This window comes from Cibotium barometz, chromosome 49, assembly GCF_041138505.1.
Source record: "Cibotium barometz isolate CiBa-2024 chromosome 49, ASM4113850v1, whole genome shotgun sequence".
Lineage (NCBI taxonomy): Eukaryota > Viridiplantae > Streptophyta > Polypodiopsida > Cyatheales > Cibotiaceae > Cibotium > Cibotium barometz.
The window spans coordinates 45,349,745-45,371,467 of NC_141094.1; the positions used below are offsets into that span (position 1 = coordinate 45,349,745).

General features: G+C 42.8%; 1 protein-coding gene across 1 annotated transcript; it reads left to right on the forward strand.

Moving 5' to 3' along the window:
- Positions 1–4,278: 4,278 nt before the first annotated feature.
- LOC147610635 (putative polygalacturonase) lies at positions 4,279–12,002 on the forward strand. Its single transcript, XM_086786153.1, has 5 exons — positions 4,279–5,102; positions 9,290–9,410; positions 9,613–9,858; positions 10,067–10,220; positions 11,156–12,002. The coding sequence occupies exons 1-5, from the start codon at positions 4,650–4,652 to the stop codon at positions 11,667–11,669; spliced, it is 1,488 nt and encodes a 495-aa protein (XP_086642279.1). The 5' UTR covers positions 4,279–4,649; the 3' UTR covers positions 11,670–12,002.
- The last annotated feature ends 9,721 nt before the right edge of the window (positions 12,003–21,723 follow it).

Sequence of the window (21,723 nt, forward strand, 5' to 3'; positions counted from 1 at the left end):
AACGATCTTCAATAGCCAATACATTTTTGTTAAGCTTATGGCTTACTATTCTTTTGGCTACGTTAATGTAGCAGCTTCTCCATGAGTACATATCCATACTCATGCACCAAAGCCTCATCATCGACATGACTTCCTAGGTACATCTTTGGATGGGGGGGCCATGGTGGGCTAAATCCTGGTCAATGGTACAACCGGTTGCCTGGAGTTTTTCTTCAAATTGCAAACCTCTCCAAACGAAGCTAGAATCTTCACAACACAATGAGATCTAATCCTTGATGAAGATATCTATCTAAGCCTCACAAGTTGACATAATTCTTTCAAGCCTCGCCAAAACAAGTGGCTACTTCAACAAGAGTAGCTCAATAAGCATCTATGTGACTCAATTCTTGTACTTCATGTATATCTACTGGTCTTCTCCACCACTTTCCATCTAGAAATGAATGGACAGATTGAGGTTACTAATAACACTATCTTGGACCAACTTAGAGCCTATGTTGCCCAACAACCTAGTTTATGGGATAAGTACATTCATCTTCTACAATTTGCATACATTAATACTCCTCATTCGGCTCTATTGGTCGAGCACCTTTCAAGATCGTTTATGAAAAAGCTTTGCCTTTTTTAGCTATAAGACTTTCCCACAAAATCAAAGCTGGTGATCAATTCGCTATTAATTTTAGTTACATTTTGAATGAGATAAGACATTCTATTACACATGATCAAAAGCAATATGTTAAGAAAGCAAACTACAAATGTAAATCTATTTCTTTTGAAATTGGAGATGATGCACTTTTGAGAATTGAGAAACATAAACTTAAGAGTGTTGAGAAATTCTTAGCTGTTAAGCTCGCCCCAAGATTTTATGGACCTTTTAGGGCGATTCACAAAATTAATGATGTTAATTCCAAATTAGAATTACCTTCTCATTGAAATATTCATAATTTATTTCATGCTAGTTTGTTTAGACCTTTCAAGGGATCACTTTACACTCATCCTGTGTATAAGAATCCACCTGTTAAGGGTGAGGAAGAAGTTTTGATTCTAGATACTATCATTGACCACCATCACTCGACCCGTACTGGCAATCAATATATCAAATATTTGTTAACTTTTAAAAATCATCCTCAGGAAGATGCGAGATGAGTGCCTGAAAAATATTTCCATGTCTTCCCTTAGATTCTCCATTCTTTTCAACAAACCTGTCCGTATAATTGAGGACAATTGCAAACTCAAATAAGAGAGAATGTTATGAGTATGTATTTTAAGCCCTCTTAAAAATATTATTCTACCCTCTTAGATAATTAGGGGATGCTTAGATTATATTTACATTATGCAAAATTATGTTAATTTCATGGGTGATGGCATTTCAAATATCAATACATTGGTGCACATTGACGTATGCTTACAACTTCCTATGTTTATTGTAGTTGGTTTGTATGGCTGATGGACTTGTGTGTGGTGATGGTTTATATACTTATGGAATAATTATTTACCAATTTATTGTTGGATATTTTATAGGTGAAAAAGACTCAAAAGATTGAGGCAAAAGCACATAAATTATTATTTTTGGAAGGCATTCATTATTTTGGACAAGCTTTGTATATATGTGTAAGCTTGTGCACATCCATTTATTTATCTTTTCAACAAACTCGCAAAACTGAGGGCAATTGCAAACTTAAGCAAGAGAGAATGTTATGAGAATGTATTTTAATCCCTCTTAAAAATATTATTCTACCCTCTTAGATAATTCAGGGATGCTTAGATTATATTTGCATCATGCCAAATTATGTTAATATCATGGGTGATGCCATTTCAAATATTAATACGTTGGTGCACATTGACGTATGCTTACGGGGCTTCCTATGTTTATTGTAGTTGGTTTGTATGGCTGATGGACCTATGTGTGGTGATGGTTTATATACCTATGGAATAATTGTTTACCAATTTATTGTTGGATATTTTATAGGTGAAAAGGACTTAGGAGATTGAGGCGAAATTACATAAATTATTATATTTGGAAGATGATGGTTTGTATACCTATGGAATAATTATTTACCAATTTATTGTTGGATAATTTTATAGGTGAAAAGGACTCATAAGATCAAGGTGAAAGCACATAAATTATTATTTTTGGAAGGCATTCATTCTTTTGGACAAGCTTTGTATATATGTGCTAGCTTGTACACATCCATTTATTTATTTTTACAACCTTAGACTTGAAGTATAAACTTGCAAATATTTATTTATTTTTACAACCTTAGACTTGAAGTATAAACTTGTAAATATTTATTTTGTAAAACTTAAAAGCTTTCCCCTAGCCTCAAGTAATCTAATATTCAAGAGCTCTCTATTTTGGGTAAAGAGAGAGCGTCGTGCAAGGAAAAGCACAACTTTTATATTTTTGGAGGCTATGTTCTATTTTAGCAATGAATTCTTAAAAATAATAATGTATGGGGAATAGGCCACACACATGAGGGGGGAAGATTGTACCCAATGTTTGTGTCGTGTACAAGAGCTAAGTATTTTCATGTGTTAATTTCTAAAGCTTGGTTTTTTACGTTGAAATTGTAGTAATAGCTTAAGCTGAATGGTTGAATAGAATAATTATTTTGTAAAACATATTATCTTTCACAAATTACAATGTTTGTAATGCTGGTATTATATACTTAAACTAGGAAATTAGCCTAAACTAGCTTTTGGGCCCCCAAACATTACTTGGGAGGCTAGGCATTATAATAATGAGTCTCATATATAAGACATTGTGACTAATGAGAAAGGACAAAATCCCATTCTCACAATTGAGTTTGAGTCTCTCTTTATCTTGTGATTGATGCTTGCTTGTATGCTCTCTTTTCTTTGTTGCATGCTTGCTTGAGGATTGTGTGGGTGAGTGATGGTGTGTTGATGTTAGTTCTCTTCTCCCTCTCTCCTTCTCTCCCCTTCTCCCCCATGCTCTTACTCACCAAGGCATTGAGGTAGAGGTTGTCTCTCTCTCTTTGATCCCTGCCCATTTGCAAAGCTTCCTTGTAGTGACAATAAGGAAGGCAAGGTTGAGGACCCTAGCTCTCTACAAGAGAGGGTTGCTCTACTAACAGTAGTGGGTGGCTGGAGGTGCAAACTTGTAAGACCCTAGCTCTCCACCCATTTGCAAAGCTTCCTTATAGTTGACAATGGGGAAGGTAAGGTTGAGGACCCTAGCTCTCCATAAGAGAGGGTTGCTCTACTAAGAGTGGCTAGAGATGCAAGCCGGTAAGACCCTTGCATTCTTCCTCTTCTTCTCTCTATCGTGCAAGGCTCAAGCATTCCCAAATCGATGAACATTTATGTATCTCATCCGCATGGTTTTATTGAGAAGGTACATGAGTCTAAAGTATCTAGGTTAAGAAAAGCTTTATATGGTTGCTAGAGTAAGGTGTATAAATAATATTTAACCCTCCCCTTAGGTAAAAATATTAGGAACTCTTTTAACCTTGATATGAAATTGTTGTTACTTTTTGTTGGAAAAAGAAGAAGATTTGAATTTTTTGTAGGCTACCAATCAATCCACACGGAAGGCTATATACATCTTCCTCTTATGTAACAAGGGATAGGTGTAGTCCTTTTAGTACAAAGAAGAAGAAGATAACAAAAGTGTTGCATAAATAAGAATTTATTTGAGTTTTTAAATAGTTTTGATATTTCAAGCCTAGGGTTAGGAATTTTCCGTATAGAGTTGTGTGTAGAGTCCCTTACTTGTTGCCTCTCTTTGTTAAGATTACCATTCGTTTAGAAATCTTACGTTTATGCCCATTCTAAAGTACTATGGGCCCACTTTAATGCCATGGAGGTATTTACTTTGGACACTCATTCATGATTGTGAATTTGGAATTTTTCTTTTGAAAAAGTTGTAATTAGTTAAGATGTATATGCATGTTTTGTGTGCTTGAAAACGTTGTAATAAGTTATGCTGTATATGCATGTTTTGTGTGCTTGAGGAGGGAAGTTTTTCCTCTAGCTAGCTCACCATGATATTTATTTTATTAGGGTCATATTGTCAATGTTTTGGCACCGTATTGTGTACAACCCCACTTGTGTGGAACATAGCGTCTTCGGATTCCATATTGGCACGACCATTAGTGGCACAATTAAAGTGAAACACTAGGTTTTGAGCAATTGCAGTAGCTCGTCACTCACTATCCTTTGGTAGACTTTTCGTTCCCTGCTGGTATCATGTAGCATGCACGCTAAGCATAAGCATAAGCAGAAGCATGCTCCTTATGGAGATGAGTTGGGTCTTTTAACATGAGAGAGCCAAGCCAAGGCACCCATATGATCCAAGTGATGGGGCAATGATATGGGCTAAGTAGCCTAAAGATCAACATCTTAAACCGTCTAGAAAAAGTCCAAATTCTTGGACCTAAGTTGTAGACTTCTGCAGTAGGAACGAGAGCAAGTTTGAACACTTAGACTGGCACGGAATGGTCTTCCCAACACGTAGAGAATGCTCGAGGACAACCTGGTGTTGTTAAAGGGATGGGATGACCGCAGCTTTACGCAACTGTGGATGCAGAAAGCTGAAGGCCAGCCGCGGAGGATCAAACAAACATCTGTGTGTGTTTTTTCTCGCCTTTGGTTTTATCGGCAGATTTGGATATGCCCATTAGCTCAGCATGCAGAAAAATGCATTGATGAGACGCTTCAGCCATCAAAGGTCTGAGATCAGGAGATGGGCTTCGAGCATCCACTCATCTCAACGCACTTGGGCGTTCGCCCTTTGGCTTTTCGCCTTCATCTCTGTTGCCCTTTGGCAGAGAAACCTGCTTGTTCGCCTCGCAACCCCTTCCCCACACGCACATGAAGCATTAGCAGCAGCAGAAAACCTCCGCATTTTGCCTGTGCTCCGACCACATGTCTTCAACCTCACCCAGTTCGGAGCTGTGGGGGATGGGAAGACCCTCAACACGCATTCCTTTGAGCTCGCCGTCTCCGCTATCGCTGCTGTAGCTCAGGATGGAGGTGGCCAACTCAATGTGCCAGATGGAGTCTGGCTCACTGCACCTTTCAACCTCACCAGCCACATGACCCTATTCCTTGCTTCAAACTCAGTGATTCTGGGGACTCAAGTGAGTTCTTCTTTTTTTGTGTTGATGTGGTTTTGTTTTGATGGAACACCTCAAGCTTTTCAATCCTTGTGTCTTACAATTGTGGGTTGGACACTTTCGGCTTATATGGATCATTTTGTGTACGCATTATACTCCCGTATGATGTATTTTGTGTTAATAATTTAATTTTAACACATTTTGATCTCTTGTGGATCATTCGTCTGATGGCACATGGGCTGAGTATCTTGATGTCGCGTGCCTTTGGGCCTCCTGCCACCGTAGTCTGTCTCTGTCTCTCCGTGATGACTCAGCTCTGGTAAGTATAACCCCAGACATCTCTGATCTCTACAATGCATCAACCGTGACAAGGCCCAAACGGTATGCAAAGTTGACAAATCGAATTAGGGATTGGGTTTTTGCATTTTCAACCCATTTTTGCATGTAGCATAGGTTGCACAAAAGTCTTAGCCTAGGTCTAACCTAGGTAGAAAATGGCTTCTTTCAAATACTCCCTCGACAAGAACCTTACCCTGACCGAGAGGATTGTAACCTTGATGAAGAAGTACAACCAAGAATGCAAAGAGAGAGATGCCTGTCATCTTGTCATCTGTGAGAGTCTGTCACGTGCACACACGTGGACATGGCTAACCTCATAGTTAATCCTTGATTAGGCCACAGTCTAAGGGTAGGATTAGGGGACTAGCCCACACACTGGAGTACCGTGGCCATCTAAGCATCAGGAAGCTGGTCGACAACAATTGCATCATCAGGGCTATTCGACCAGTGTATTTGAGGATTTATGAGCATTTTAGATGAGTCGTGGACAAATAGACCTGGCCGACAATAGTATTCTCGCCGACCTATGCATATGAAGTCTTTAAAAGGCTAGGCTCAAACTTATTCATATTAATCTGATCCTCACCTAAGGGGCAGGTCATAGTCAGTCTAAATAGGGTCTTTGCTTACCATTTTGGGAAGGCCAAAGGCCACACAGCAGTTGTAAACTCATATACATCTTTTTGTACCGAAAATACAGTTCATCTCTTTCTTCTCTCTTTATCTATTTCCTCGCATGCAACAGAGTCGAAGATTTGGCAAGAGGAGTTTCATAAAAAACAAGAGGAACTTCAACAGTGGTATCATCAGAGGGTTGAAGAAATCAGCACTAACGACAATGGGAGGAAGAAGCGTGTAAAGCATGGCTTTGGGAAGAGCAACAGAAAGCCCAAATTATCAAGATGGTGATAGATAGCGTGATGCAGGAAGTACTCGCTAATGGCTACTACTCGAGTGGAGTTCCTAGGGTTGAGGAGCAGCCCAAGTCTGAGAGTGTTGATGTAATGTGCATGCACATGTACATGCTAATCTCAGGACTAATCCTAGAGTGTAGCTAGATAAAGAAGGATTAAGAACCAGAATTTTTGGAGCATTGATGTGCAAGATATGGCAAGGGATGGACTGGAGTGGATGCAGGGACCTGTCAGCTGAGTGGAAAAACCTGAAGAATCTGAGTCGGCTGCAGCAGAATAGGTCGAGAGCTTCATTAAGGAGATTGGTGTCCAGGCGGCTGGCCGACCAGCAGTCGGCCAGATCTCTAGCTGTCCAAGGCCTATAAGAGGCATGTTTGCTCATTGTTTTGTTCATTCACTCCCTCTTGGGTGTGGTGTGGGTCTAGACATAGGACTAGAGTTAGGGTTTTCTACCTTTTCCAAAAGGCAGCCCATGGCTGCAAGGAATTATGTACCTTTTTGTACCATATGAAATACTGAATTTCCAGCTCTCTCTCTCTCTACTCTCCCTTCTGTCTGTGTTTTTGCATCAGCTTGTTCTAGATAGTGTTTAGGGCTGAAAGACGCATCTCAAAGCTTCTACATGTAACATTGATATCAGAGCATTAGGCTCAGCAAGGCTAAACACTGATTCAGTCCCATATCAAGGTGTACAGGTCCAAGGCACAGGAAAGTGCACAGGTACGAGGCCCAAGGCAAGGAACACAAAACTGGGAAGAGCTCCCAGGAGGTTGGTTGGTGGTGTTCCACAAAGCCCAAAGGGGATGGCAGTCCTGTGAGCCAAGAAAGGCTTTCGGGCAACGGTTCCAAGGGAGGATGATCCTCCAATGGGTAGAGTGAGAGTGCCAGACTCATTTCTTAGGAATGAAGACCAAGACGGTGTTTAGAGATAGGGCAAGAACGGATTGGGGACTGGATGGAACAGATGCATAGATCTCCTTCAGAGTTAGAGTGGATTTGGAGAATGGGCCGGGTATTCGGTGAAAAGGTTGCCAGAGTAGGAAGGATGACAGAGGGACTCTGGGAATAGAATGGGATGATGACAGTCATCCAATAAGAAGTTTGGAATCCCGTCATCAAGTTTAGCACAGGGGGATGTCATGTGCATGCACATGTACATGCTAATCTCAGGACTAATCCTAGAGTGCAGCCAGATAAAGAAGGATTAAGAACCAGATAGGACCAGAATTTTTGGAGCATTGATGTGCAAGATATGGTAAGGGATGGACTGGAGTGGACACAGGGACCTGTCGGCTGAGTGGAAAAACTTGAAGAATCTAAGTCGGCTGTAGCAAAACAGGTCAGGTGATTGATTAAGGAGATTGGTATATAGAGCTCCATCCAAGCCCCCCAATTCGCGTATGGGATTACTCCATGAAGTTCCTTGGCTCCTCACGCATTCCACCACAATGCATTGGTGGCAACCCAATTCTAACACCTTCTCTCCAACAATGCATGTGAACCCCCCTTGCCATATTGTCAACTCTTTGTAAGATTGTCAACTCAACAATCGGCCTGGAGGAGTTTGTTGATGTCGCCATAGCAAACTAGAATCCTTGCACTGTTGCATTTTTTTCGCATGAACGTCTCCCCGGAGGTCCCTAGTCCTGTGAACCTTCGTAAGCCCTCATTGCTATCAATAGCAGCCGCCTCTCACCATCAGGTGGAGGAGGATCTCAAGCAACGGAAGTTCTGCCAGGATCGAGTGCCTAGTGCTCTAATACCACGATCGAATCCCCAGAGGTTACCACCAGACCACAACAAACGACCGCAAGAAGGCAACAATCCCCATCGCTAGCTGCCCCTCTCACGTCCAGACAAAACATGGGTGGGGAAGATATCTAAGAGCCATGCCCACTATGCGATATATAGAGCTCCATCCAAGCCCCCCAATTCGCGTATGGGATTACTCCATGAAGTTCCTTGGCTCCTCACGCATTCCACCACAATGCATTGGTGGCAACCCAATTCTAACAGCAGCAAGTAGTTCTCTCCAAACCGAGCGGAGGAGGGAGTCGTTAGCACAATAGTTTATGAGGAGGTAGGTCTCTTCGAACCCCAGAGGAGGAGGATGAGGTTAGCCAATTAGTTCTCGAGGAGCTTCAAAAGAGTCTCTCCAAGTCTAGTAAGGAGGAGGATGAAGCTACATTTGATGTAGCCAATTCAGTGACAGCTACTGGAGATCGAGCCAAACAACTTGAAGTCCCAAGTCATGACTCATAGCTTTTGGAGAGAGCCGGTGAGTTTGGTGCAGAGCCTAACCTTACTTGAAGACCCTTCACCCTCTTGACTGATGCGTTTTCCTCTCCTTGATGCTCTTTGGCTAAGAGTAGATGCTTCACATAATTGGGACACGATGAGAATACTCGGCCCAAAGCCACTGTATATAGGGACTCTTGGATGATCTAGGGTTGGTCCAAGTCTCCATGAAAAGGTGTGCCAAGTTGGGCACATATCCACAAAGCACTTTATGCCAACTCTAGAGATGGGTGCCTATTCTCCCATGTTCGGACACGTTACCCAATGCCCACTTTAGGACCTCGGTGCGGACTCGAGTATAACATGCGGAAGCTTACAGACTTTGATAAGGAATATTGAGCAACTTGGTTCTTGACGCTTGCACAATGTAGCGGAGATGAGAGAGAGAGAGAGAGAGAGAGAGAGAGAGAGAGAGAGCAAAGACAAGTACAGCCGATTGGGTTCCAAATTCCTTCTGAAGGGCCCCCACCAAGTGTTGGTGTATTTGCTTTATTGAATGATGAATCTGGCCCCTAGAAAGAAGTCCCCAAAGAGAGAGAGAAATGAAATGATATATTAATGTCTTCAAAAGGCCAAAATGACCTATGAGACCAAAAAGGTTACAACAATTGGTGGATCTGATACAATGTCTGTGTAAGAAAAGCAAATTGTGATGTACAGGATGAATCTCAGTGGCCACTTATGCCTCCATTGCCATCCTATGGACGGGGTAGGGAGTATCCAGGTCCACGCTACGGGAGTCTTCTTCATGGCCAGCATCTGGAGGATGTTGTCATTACAGGTAAAGCTCACGAAGCATTAGCTGTTTGATGTTTCTCATGTGTTTTTCTGTTTGAGGTCTTGGCTTTCTACATAAGCCATTGATGTTGCCTTAAATTTCTGTACTCACACGGATACAGTGGCCATCTAAACACTCCTTCAAATTTGTTGCATTCATGCATCTGTTTATAGATGGAAATGTTGTTTATGTGTGTGGCCTGCAGGACACAATGGCACCATCGATGGCCAAGGAAAGGTCTGGTGGCAAAAACAGAAGGCTAAAAAGCTCCAATACACAAGAGGTCGTTTGATCCAGTTCATGTGGTGTAGTCACCTGGAGATCTCAGACATAACTCTACGAAACTCTCCCTTCTGGACAATTCACCCATATGATTGTGACAATGTCACTATCCGAGGAGTCACAGTTCTGAATCCCATTGACTCTCCTAATACAGATGGGATTGACCCTGGTAGAGTGCATAAAATGCTTTCTATATGTGGATATTATGTCTTGACAATGTCCAGCTGATATGCTTGGCTGCTGCTTGCATGTTGATTGTTGATTGTTGCTGCATTTTGGGCATGTTTGCCTGGTCTTGCACACGGCAGGGATGCATTGTATTTTTTAAGGCGAGGTCATTCTCCTGACTGCTTCTATTGTTGCCAACTTTTTGTCAGATTCTTGCCAAGATGTTTTGATAGAGAACTGCTACATCAGTGTTGGAGACGATTGCATTGCGATCAAGAGTGGATGGGACCAGTATGGTATTTCTTACGGTCGGGCATCAAGCAACATAGCCATACGGAACATTATAGCACACTCTCCTGTCAGGTGATTCTTTGGGAGTGCTTTTTGTGCTGTGTTTGCGAAACCCTAACCTTAACTGGAAGCCGTAGCATGTTACATCCACTGAGTCTTGGGGCTGATGCCTCTTGGTACTAATTTGGAGAAGTGTGCCCTGTGGATAAACCAGGCTGGTATGAGAAAAAAAATTAGAGCAGATGATGGATTGACTATGCTAGGTGTGGAACTCTAGCTTTAAGAGTAGGCGTGTATTGGATAGTGCAAAGGTGATGATACAAGTATTCACGGTATGTCACATGCATCATCACTCTTAGACAAGGATGATTGTGTCATGACTATTGGGGAACACTAGGGATAGGATTTAAAATCTGCTGCCTATTGTGAGCCCTACGAAATAAAGGGACAGGTTTCAAGTGAAGATGAGGTTAGGGATGGACCAGGGTAGTTCAGGTGCATGCCTGTGAAGGGTTTTTGACTCTCTGATTGTAAGGGAGCTAAAAGAGAGAATACGGAGCAACGGGGGCAACATGGAGAGAGGGGGTTGGCATGAATCGAAAGCATGAGGAGCTTGCTTGTGGTAGTGGGAGCTTGGCAGGAAAAATCAAGGAAAATGGGCAGGTATGCATCTGTGCAGTTCATGAGCTGTATCTAGACAAAGCGTGGAGATGACGAAACCCATAGTGAGGGGAGGGGAGGCTTGCAACAGCTGCAGGTATCTTGCGGGTTACATATCTGAAGTGTATCGACCATTTGCAATTGTTTCAGCATTATCTACACTTCCACCATCAAGCAGACATTTCTTTCTGAACCGTTCATATTTGAATGTTAGGCATATGCATGCATGTGGGCGTGTGTGGGTGTGTGTTAACGAAGAAAAATATATGGGAGGTTACTCGTGTGATGATTGCATACTTTATCAAGAATGAGGCAACTTATCTAGAGCATTGTTGTGAACTCTTCAGTGCAGGAGTGTCCATTGGAAGTGAAATGTCAGGAGGTGTAAGTAACATAACTGTGGAGAACTTCTATGTGTGGCATTCAAAACGAGGTGTGAGGATCAAGACAGCTCCAGGCAGAGGTGGATATGTTACGGACTTGTCTTTTAAAAACATAACACTGGATATAGTGAGGGTGGGCATAGTAATCAAAACAGATTACGATGATCACCCGGACAGATATTTTGATCCAAAAGCTTTGCCTCTAGTACAGAACATCTCTTTTATAGGTGTACATGGGACAGGCATAAGGATTCCCGTACGTATTTATGGCAGTGCGGAAGTGCCTGTGGAAAGGGTAGAGTTTAAGGATTTTGATGTAGGAGTGACGAGGAAGAAGAAGCACATCTTTCAATGCTCCTTTGTCCATGGGAAGGTGATTGGGAAGGTGTATCCACGCCCATGTGATTCCCTCGATATATATGATGAAAATGGGTATATTATACGTGCTGCTAGTACGGAAAATTACACTCAGAACTAGCACACAGTTTTGCAAATCAAAGAGCCTTTTGTTTATTTTCTTTTCCATAAAAAACTGCATAGGTTATAATCTTGTCAAGCCACTTCAATTAACCTGAGGTCTTAGTTATTGATGATAAAATGTGATAAAAATGATTGGATATTGATTGTTATTGCCTTCAAAGGTCGGAGCTCTTAGTAGCCCCAATCGAATCCTCTCTCTGCCTCTCCCCAAGAACATAGATGGAGGCACCAGGTTGAGGTGGGATAATGGATTCCAGTCAGGCTTAGTAGATAAAGCATTAGAGGCATCTAAGGAAGCCACACTAACCATCACGTGTGCAAGAAGACAGAAGCTAAGCCAACCGTTAGTCACATTTCAACCATTAGTCACATTTCAACCAACAATAGCCATGCAATCATCACCTTTGACTTGAGAATAGATAGTGGAGGTACTCATTTGGGTCGAAAAAGCTTATGGGGTCATCCACCACCTTGTGGATAGCGAAGGAACTAGCAATGCTAGAAAGGAGTGAACCCAAAGGATGTCACTAGGAAGTGTTTTGAGAGGAGATTAAGAATATAGGAAGCCTAAACTGATGTAACATCATTCTCACTCGATGTTTCCTACAAGGCTTTGGGAGTCCCAACAGTGTGGCTAGATACTTACCTTCAGTTCTTTCTGATTGGTGTCAAGGTTTTCTGTATTTTAATATGGTACAAAAAGGTTGCATAAATGCTTGTACATGCCTTAGGCCTTGGGTCAGCTCCATAGGGGCAACCCTGGCTCCCTTCTATTGAGGCCTAGACTTTAGATGAATGAATGATGACTTGCTAAAATGCTGAGAATGACTTCATGCTTATATACTTCACTAAGGAGGATGTCAGCCAAGTTCAACAACGGTTGGCATGTTTGGTAGACTAATAATATGCTCAAATTCTCTTTTAATGTTGCGCTTTCATTGATGTTGCCCACACTTGATACCATGCCACTGGACCCTTGCTGCCTATAGCCTGGACAACTCTATTGATTGCCGACAGGGTGCCAAACTCCCCCATGCTCATGATGATGATGTGTTGATGCTGCTAATGATGATGTTGATGCTGTAGATGCTAATGTTGATAATGATGAGGATTTTGATACCGAAGCTATTGATGAGGCTACTGATGTTGATTCTGATGCTTACTTAAGTGTTGACTAACCAAGGATTAAGATTGTTCATGCACATGATTAGCCATGGCACATGTGCGCACATGACACTCATAGACCCTTTGGGTCTGATTGCTAAGAATATAAACTTAAACCAAAGGAACATTATCTCTCCCTTGATGTATCCTTTTAAGAGAGTCTCGTCCTCATAATTGGCCATATTTGCTCCTTGTTGATGTTACTAAAATCTCAATCTCTCTCTCTCTAGTTTGAAACCTAAAACGATGGAACGCCATCCCTCACTTTATATATCCTTATAAGGCTTTGGGGATTCCATCGTCATATTTGGCCATATTTGCCCTTTGTTGATGTTACTGAATTTTCTTTCTTTCACACATTTGTATACACTAGTGAGAGTCATTTTTCCTTTTTTCTCATTCACTTTTTCCATGGCTCCGTATATCCATGGTATCATTGTATCACTTATGGTCTCGTAGATAGTTGGGGGTCTTTTTGTAGACGTTAATAGTACTTTCTTTCTTTCTTTCTACCCCCTCCCCCCCCTTTCCCTAGTTTGACTTTTAGTCTCTCATGGTTTACATGCATTTCTTTTGGTTCCATACACGCTTTGGGTCCTCTCTCTCTCTCTCTCTCTCTCTCTCTCTCTCTCTGTGGTTTGTTGCAAATTTTGAGTAACAATGGCTTGCTCACTTGCTTGGTAAAAGACCTTTGTGCACAGTTAGGATGGTTGCTACAGTCAGACCACTTTGATTGGCGAGGGTAGGAGCTTGATAGAAAGAATCTGTTGCTAGATAGCGCTCAAAGATGCTACTGCTTGGGTCTTTACGTGCATCTATTGCTCTACTGTTGTAGTCCGTGGTGGCCCGTGCGTTGCGACTAGGGAAACCACCATAGGTCTGTTGCGTGGGTTGCCAGGAGCTTTTGATGAGGGGAGTTTTAATGCAGCTACTAGTGTTGCTGCAACCCCTGCAAGGCCAGGAAGAGCCAACGTTCAAACTCGAAGACGCTAAGAGTGGGTTCACATGTGAAGGAGACAACGGTAAGGTAAGGTATCTTATCTTTTCATTTCTAGCTAAGAGTGGGTTCACATGTGCTTAAACCATGCCTTTGTGGGCACCTTCTGATCACCAAGAAGACCTTCGGTCACATGACAAAGCGAGTGGTCTTTGTCCCTTCTCGACCAATCAATAAATTACACCATATTCAAGAAATAGCTTCATGATTTGGAAGTTTGTCTCTCGACCCTAGAAAACAAACGACGCCCATTAGCAGAGAGACCACACACAAATTAGAAATTATTGTAGAGATGGAAGCAAAGATGTAGCAAGATTTGTAGGAGACTATTAGTGTATGAATGGAGATGAGGAGAGGTACTTAAGTGAGTCACGTGTAGCAGAACCAATGATGAATGGGAGCTAGTATTCGCTTTAGCTTAAAGACATGGTAATCATGCAGTAAACACTTATCACTACAAAAACGATAAGATTGGGGTAATCAAACAAGCAAAAGGGGCAAAATAATAGATTGATGAGGAACTCAACCCACTGCAACTTGAGTAAAAGAACACATAAAGCCAAGGTTAGAGCAACTCAGAAAGAAGGCAAGTGGGCTGTCATGTGCATCCGTTAATCTTGATGCTCAATGGACATGATTATCCTCATTAGTAGGTGTATAAGCAAATTCAAGGGTAGATTTGGACATGATTTTAAGGCCCTACAAGTGCTCGAAAGTCTTCAAAACACCTTTTGGGCACAATTTTGAGGCCAAATTCATAGATTTCTAAGGAAATCACCCCAATGCCACTCGAGTTATAAAGAATACTGAAAGCCAAGGTCAGAGCAAGTCGAAAAGAGAGCAAGTGACCTATCACGTGTATCCGTTAATTCAAATGCTCATGGACATGATTATTGTTAGCATTCAGAGCCTAATGTGTGTGAATGACCCCTAAAAGTGCTAAGTGTGTTAGTATGTGTGAACCCACCCTTAGGTGTGGATAAGATAAGTGTTCCATGTGTCACTTGTCTAGTATGTGTGTGTGATTCCCTTGAGTCAAAAGATGAGGCTTGCAGCCTATAAAAGCATGTACTTGTGGTGTAAGCTTCAATACAACAATCAATCAAAAAGTATCTCATTGAGTTGTGCACAACATATGCTATCTCTTGAGTTTCATCATGTTGACTCTTCAGTCGCCATGGCGCAAGTGGCCTCTCTCTCTCTCTCTCTCTCTCTCTCTCTCTCTCTCTTCACACTATACATTGATGAGACATTTGACTACATAGACAAACACGGAGGAACATGAGCACGATTGGTAGGAGTCTTGATACCTATCCTATTGTATGTAGATGACATTGTCCTCATCTCAGACTCACCAAAGGGGCTATAGAGGCATTTGGATGCATTACGGGCCTTTTGCGAGGACCGAGACCTCAATGTGAACCTTGGTAAGACCAAGGTTATGATCTTTAATACCTCCCCAGCAGGATAGGCAGATCTGCACCACAGTTTACATATAATGGGAGCCCGTGGAGCATGTGACCTCATATGTATATCTTGGGATCACTTTTGCTAGACCGTAGTTCTCTATGCGGAAGGCAGATTGATGTGTGGCTATGCAACCCTAGGCTCACTCGAGAGGCAGAGTGCTCAGATACAGTATCATGAGCCAATGATGAAGCTTTGGCTATTCGATACACTAGTCACGCTTGCAGTATTGTATGGAGCTCCCATCTGGGGTCCCAATTTGTACCACAGGGAACCGGAGGGGGGATCTAGATAAGACAGATTTGGAAGAGGTATATGATGGGTGGAATTTGATGGAGAGGCCCCTAGTGATGATGATCACGCACATGATTAGGAGTAAGCCTTCAGTGCCACATGATATTGTGCGAGTGGAGATGGGGGTTGCACCAATCGTAATAGAGGCTCTATTTCCAAACAGTGACGTACTGGCATACAGATTATGGGAGCTCCCACCAGATATATACCCGCGGCTTGCCCTAGAGCCCTCAAGACAGGTGGCACTAGATGGAGACACGCAGTGCTGATATGCATAGGTGAGCACTTGGTTCGGTATATATGGCACTCTCCCATTTCAATATATCATAGAGCCCCCCTCCTTTGCTCTCAGTTGCACAGAGCTGAACAAGGTCATCAAAAAGGACATTGTAAGACTAGATACTCAAAGGACCTGGTGTTCATCTGTTCAGCCCCTAGAAATGAAGATGGCCTTCTACAGAGATGATGATGGTTTCATCATACGCTCGCACTACATGGACACACATCTGTCATTTGGAGTGTGATGTGTGATTGGACAAATGTGCACCTCATCCCATCAGTTGAGAGTGGAGATAGCCATATATGGGAGGGGGTAGCTCCACCAAAGGACATGATATGCAAGCTTTGTCATACAGAGGCTTAGACAGAGGCCCACTATGTATGCCGATCCCTTGTATACTATGAGATCAGGGGGAGGTTCCACAGCCTCTTCCGAGAGACGGATTTGGACTACTTTCCAGGATCATGGATTTCTTAGACTAGAGATGCTTGGAGCTCTTCCTTTTGGAGCTTCCTAGACACAGGGAGTCCTTATTGCGGCCCAAACCAACTGCACTTGCCCAAGGACTAGCACAAAGAGCTCTCACTGACATCTTCCAGACTAGAGCTCTGAGAGTAGATCCACCCACTACACTCGACCTCCAGGTTGATGCAAGAGCCCGGCTAAGAGGAGTGACACTAGACAGAGCCATCCAGCTATGCAAAGTCTGACACCCTTGACCCCGTGGCCCCCGTTCACGCTTGCGTCACCATAGGAGGAGATAAGAGCCACCATTTCGAACCACCACAGAACTTTCTCCCATCAGCTCAGCTTCACTACATTGGTACCATGATGCAGCACCCTATGCGGGATATTTTAGGGTGATGTGAGAGGGGTCAGCTTTGGCATTTCAGCTCTTGTTCCTTTTTTTTAAATTTGAGTACCCATGATGATGTATTCCATGGACATGATGTAATCTTTTGGTCTCATGGGTCATTTTGGGCTTTTGTAGATGTTAATACAACTCTCTCTCTCTCTCTCTCCTAATCCGCCTCACTGTATGCACAGCAAATGCCACTCCTTGTGATCACCAAACATGGTATGAGAGAGCGGCCACACGACCTGTAGGGCGTGCAATCTGTCGATCGGCTGGCACCTCTAGTGCATAGGTTCTGTCGCCCAGTCGTCGCTCATCACCTGATTGCTTGACCCCTCTTGCCACCTAGTCGCCTACCGTCACATACGTCTAAATGCCCACTTTAACATTATAACATCTGGGACTTTTTTTTAAGTAAAGCATCATGGAGATTAACAGAGCCAGCCTAGCGATTGAAAAATTCAATGGAAGAAACTTCCCAACATGGCAAATAAAGAGGCATCTCCTGATGATGGGAGATGGTGTCTAGAATGTGGTCCATGGCACCAACCTTAAACCAAGAAAAGATTCGCATGTGGAATGATCGTAATGACAAGGCCATTGTGCTTATCGAGCTCGGGTTATCTGACAAACCGGATTCACCACATGGATTTCACCAAAACCTCAAAGGAGGTATGGAAGCAAGGCTCCATACTACAACAACTCTCTAGCGGAGGAGTTGTGGATGAGGATGACAAGCTTCTATCAGAAGAGGTTTCAAAATTCTCTGAAACCTTGGCTATACTAAGGGTGGCCTGGGAAATGCCATGTGATGAGATGATTACATTTCTCATAGAGGAAGACTGCCACATAAAGAGTACTTTGAGATTTCTTTTGATAGGGCCATGTTCTTAAAGGGGAAAGGGAAAAGAACTATCAGATATAACTTCTGCAAAATGTTCGGACACACAGAGGATAGATGCTTCAAGAAGATAGCCAAAGAGTAAGAGAAGGTACATGCAAACCTAGTGGCACAAGATGAAGAAGAAGTCCAAGAAGCAAAAGCATCCTCAACTGTAGAACATGCAGCTACTATCATGGAAAATCTTCCTCTAAAAGAGGAAGATTATGATTGGGTTTTTTTAAAGCCAATATGTGTGGATCATGGGTTCTCTGCCTTGGTGGTCCCCCAAAATTATTTATAATAAATGTTATATGTGTCAATCTTTCTATGTGTGTAATAAGCCTTGAATCATTTTTCTATATACCCATGTTTAGATCAAGGGGAGGTTGTCTTGACAAATTGATGTAGGCTATCATTTATAGTCGAGCTCCATGCCTGACATGAGAGTTTAGGTATTGGTGCCATTGTGTCTCCATTGAGCACATGGTGCAGTCTAGAGTCAAAACCACGATGACTATTGAAGGTCTTTTGGCATCTCCACCTTCTCCTTGAAGGGGGGTTTGTTAGGATTCGGACCCTACTATGTGTGAACAACTAAAAGGGCTAAGTGTGTTAGTGTGTGTAAACCCACCCTTATGTGTGGAGAAGGTAAGTGTGCCATGTGTCACTTGTCTAGTATGTGTGTGTGATTCTCTTAAGTCAAAAGATAAGGCTTACAACCTGTAAAAGCATGTACTTGGTGTAAGCTTCAGTACAACAATCAATCAATAAGTATCATTAAGTCATGCAACACATGCTCTCTCTTGAGTTTCATCATGTTTACTCTATAGTCACCATAGCGCAAGTCACCTCTCTCTCTCTCTCTCTCTCTCATATCTAACTCGGCACACTGTCTGCTTAGCAATACCACTCCTCATGATAACCATGTAAAACAAACAATTATCCTCACTACTAGCAAGTATATGGGCAAATTTAGGGGTGGATTTGGACATGATTTTAAGGCCCTACAAGCTCTAGAAAGTGTTCGGAACATAGGCTCATGGATGGGTAACCTTTTGGGCATAGTTTGGAGGCCAAAGTTATAGATTGCTAAGGAAATCACCCCAATGCAACTCGAGTAAAATAATATAGAAAGCCAAGGTTAAGGCAACTAAAAAAGAAGGTAATTGAGCTATCATGTGCATCGATTAATCTTGATGCTTATGGACATGAGTATCCTCTAACTAGAAGGTATAAGGGCAGATTCATGGGTAGATTTGGACATGATTTTAAGGCCTTATAGGAGCTCAGAAGTGTTCGTAGGCAGGCTCATGGATACTGGGATTTTGGGCACAGTTTGGAGGCCATAGTTATAGAGATTGCTAAGGAAAATTCACCCCAATGCAGGTCGAGGAAAAGAATACAAAAAGCCAAGGTTAGAGAAACTCTAAAAGAAGGCAACTGGGCTATTATGTGCATTCGTTAATCATGATGTTGTCCTTTTTAGACCCCACCCTTGATAGATTCTCAACATCATCTAGAAGGACGAGGATGCACTAGCTACAACTTATACTGGGAACATAATCATCCACATTGATGTGTGTTATTCTACATCGAGCCACTCGCCTTACACCATAGAGCATGGCCTGTCTCACTATACTTTATATTATATGGGGATATATGGAGTTCTTATAGGGACGTCACTGACACAGGGTTAGAGACAATGGATGGACCATGAGGACCGTGAGGGGTTCACGGTGTATGGGAGACACTTCCTAGATTTGGGAGTTGCACATGGTCTTGTTATCTATAACAGGATTGTGCTAATGGCCCTTCTTTGACCTCCTCACTAGCTTCAAACACTCACGAGGTGCTAGCATCATAGACTACTTGATTGGATCTCTAGCTTTGGCACACCTTCTTCCCAACTTGTCCATCCTGCCACCCCCTTTGAAGTTGACCAAACTTACCTCTCTTTCACCCCCCACCACCACTCCCCATTTCACATTACACCCATGTCCATTTTGATCACGAGCTTGATCGTATTTACTTCAACCACATCTCTCACCACCTCCAGGATGTGGATCCTACTGCCTCACATCACCGCTCACCACCATTCTCCACACATCTGCACCACTTCTTTCATCTATATGTAGCAGTCTACCGCCAAGCCACCTTGTGGTTCCATGCCCCATAACTATTGGTATGATGCAATTAATGCCAAACTACATGCTCCCATCTCAAGCATGATTGGGAAAATCACGACGCGCCAAAAGTTTAATGGATTTCTCAATGCCTCATCCAACACAATAAACATGAGTTCTACGCTTGGAAAGAGGATGAATTATAGTGACTTTCTTAGGGTCGAACTACAAAGAGGCTTGGAGGAAAGTCTGAGAATAGCACCCCCCCACCTATCTGCCTGAGCACATGGCACTCCGATGCATGCTTCCTTTATCATATCGCCCATCAACCACCTCTGCCCCCATCATGAGATCCCCACCCCAACCATCTCCACCTTCTTAACAAAGGGCATCATGGTCCTCAAGGCCATCCGTAGACTACGTAATGGGCAGGTCTAGGATCATGAGGGACTCACTACCAAGTACATGTCACATGCCCGATGATACGATGATGGCACCCTTACTAGCCTACATAATGGGTGGGTCAAGGATCACGAGGGACTCACATGTTGATGATACGATGGCGCCCCTACTGGCCTACATGTTTAATAGAGCCCTTTGTGAAGGATTTCCACCCTCTTGGTCCACTAGCACTGTCACCCCCATCCTCAAAGCCACAGATCCACTTGATCCTAATAATTACAAGAGGACCATGATTGGCCACACATTGGCCAAAAAACTCTATGGATCGATTCTAGAGGAGACGCTCAATTCATTTGTAGAGAGACATGATTGGAGAGCCTTAGGATAAGCATGCTTTTGGAGGAGCCACCTTGACATTATCTTCACCCTTCGTGCCATCATTGAGGAGGGAAGTGCATGACATTAGATGATTTATTGTTGATTTGTGATATTGTCCACGCTTTTGATATTGTACCCTTGAGCCCACTACAGTGTCTATAGGAGATAAGAATCTCATCTGACATGGTTTAGGGCATCATCACCCTCTATGAGTCATCACTTGGTTGCTGAGTGAGAGCCCTAAGAGGTACATTGTAGGAGTTTCCGAGAAACATGGCTGTCCTCTATCACCCACTCTTTTTGGCCTCTACATTGATGAGATCTCTAGCTTCATTGTTGGTAGATTAGGTGGGGTAGGTCCCACATTGGCATGCATATTAATCCCCCTGCTTTGTGTAAATGACATCATCCTCCTTTCAGATTTAGATGAGGGGTTTTAGAGACATTTCGATACCTTACAAGATTTTTGCACTTAGTGGGACCTCACTATTACCTTGGTAAAACCAAGGTAATGGTCTTCAAGAGCTCCCACCTTGTCACATCCACATTGAGCTTCACATACAAAGGGCATCCTATGGAGATTGTATTATTCTATTTCTACATTAGTGTCACTTTTTATTGGTCCACAATTCACCACGGTTTCGGTAACACATGCTAGAGTGACACGGGGATATGAAGCGGGAATGCTTACAGGCACATTTTCAAGAGCCTAAGAGTAAGAGTTGGCATTTTGACAACCTCATCACACAGCCTTGATGTATGGATCAACCTTTTGGGAGCGAGATTTATTAGATGAGGATTGGGAACAAGTTGAGAGGCCCCAGGTCATGATGTTCTCCCATATGATCCACAGTAAACCATCATACACTAGATTATTCAGGTAGAGTTTGTTGCCAGTAGCCACATGATGATGGTGGGTACACTCTTCCAGATAGTCACATACCTTCATGGCATTAATTTGGTCACACGGATCCCCATAGATACTCGAGGCTTGCCATGGAGTCAGTCACATACCTTCATTGCATGGATTTCAGTCACACGAATGCACTCTTCCATACAATCACATACCTTCATTGCATGGATTTAGTCACATGGATCCCCACAGGTAACTGAGGCTTTCCCTGGAGTCCTCGAGAGATAGATAGTGTTTAAGGGCCACCTTGGAGTATGGTAAGCACCCCTTTCGTATAGTGCTTGAGGGCCACCTT

Coding starts and splice junctions, on each gene's coding strand:
- LOC147610635 (XM_086786153.1), top strand. CDS start 4,650: ATGCAGAAAAATGCATTGATGAGACGCTTCAGCCATCAAAGGTCTGAG. Junction 9,411..9,612: donor GGAGGATGTTGTCATTACAG/GTAAAGCTCACG, acceptor TGTGGCCTGCAG/GACACAATGGCACCATCGAT. Junction 10,221..11,155: donor ATAGCACACTCTCCTGTCAG/GTGATTCTTTGG, acceptor TGAACTCTTCAG/TGCAGGAGTGTCCATTGGAA.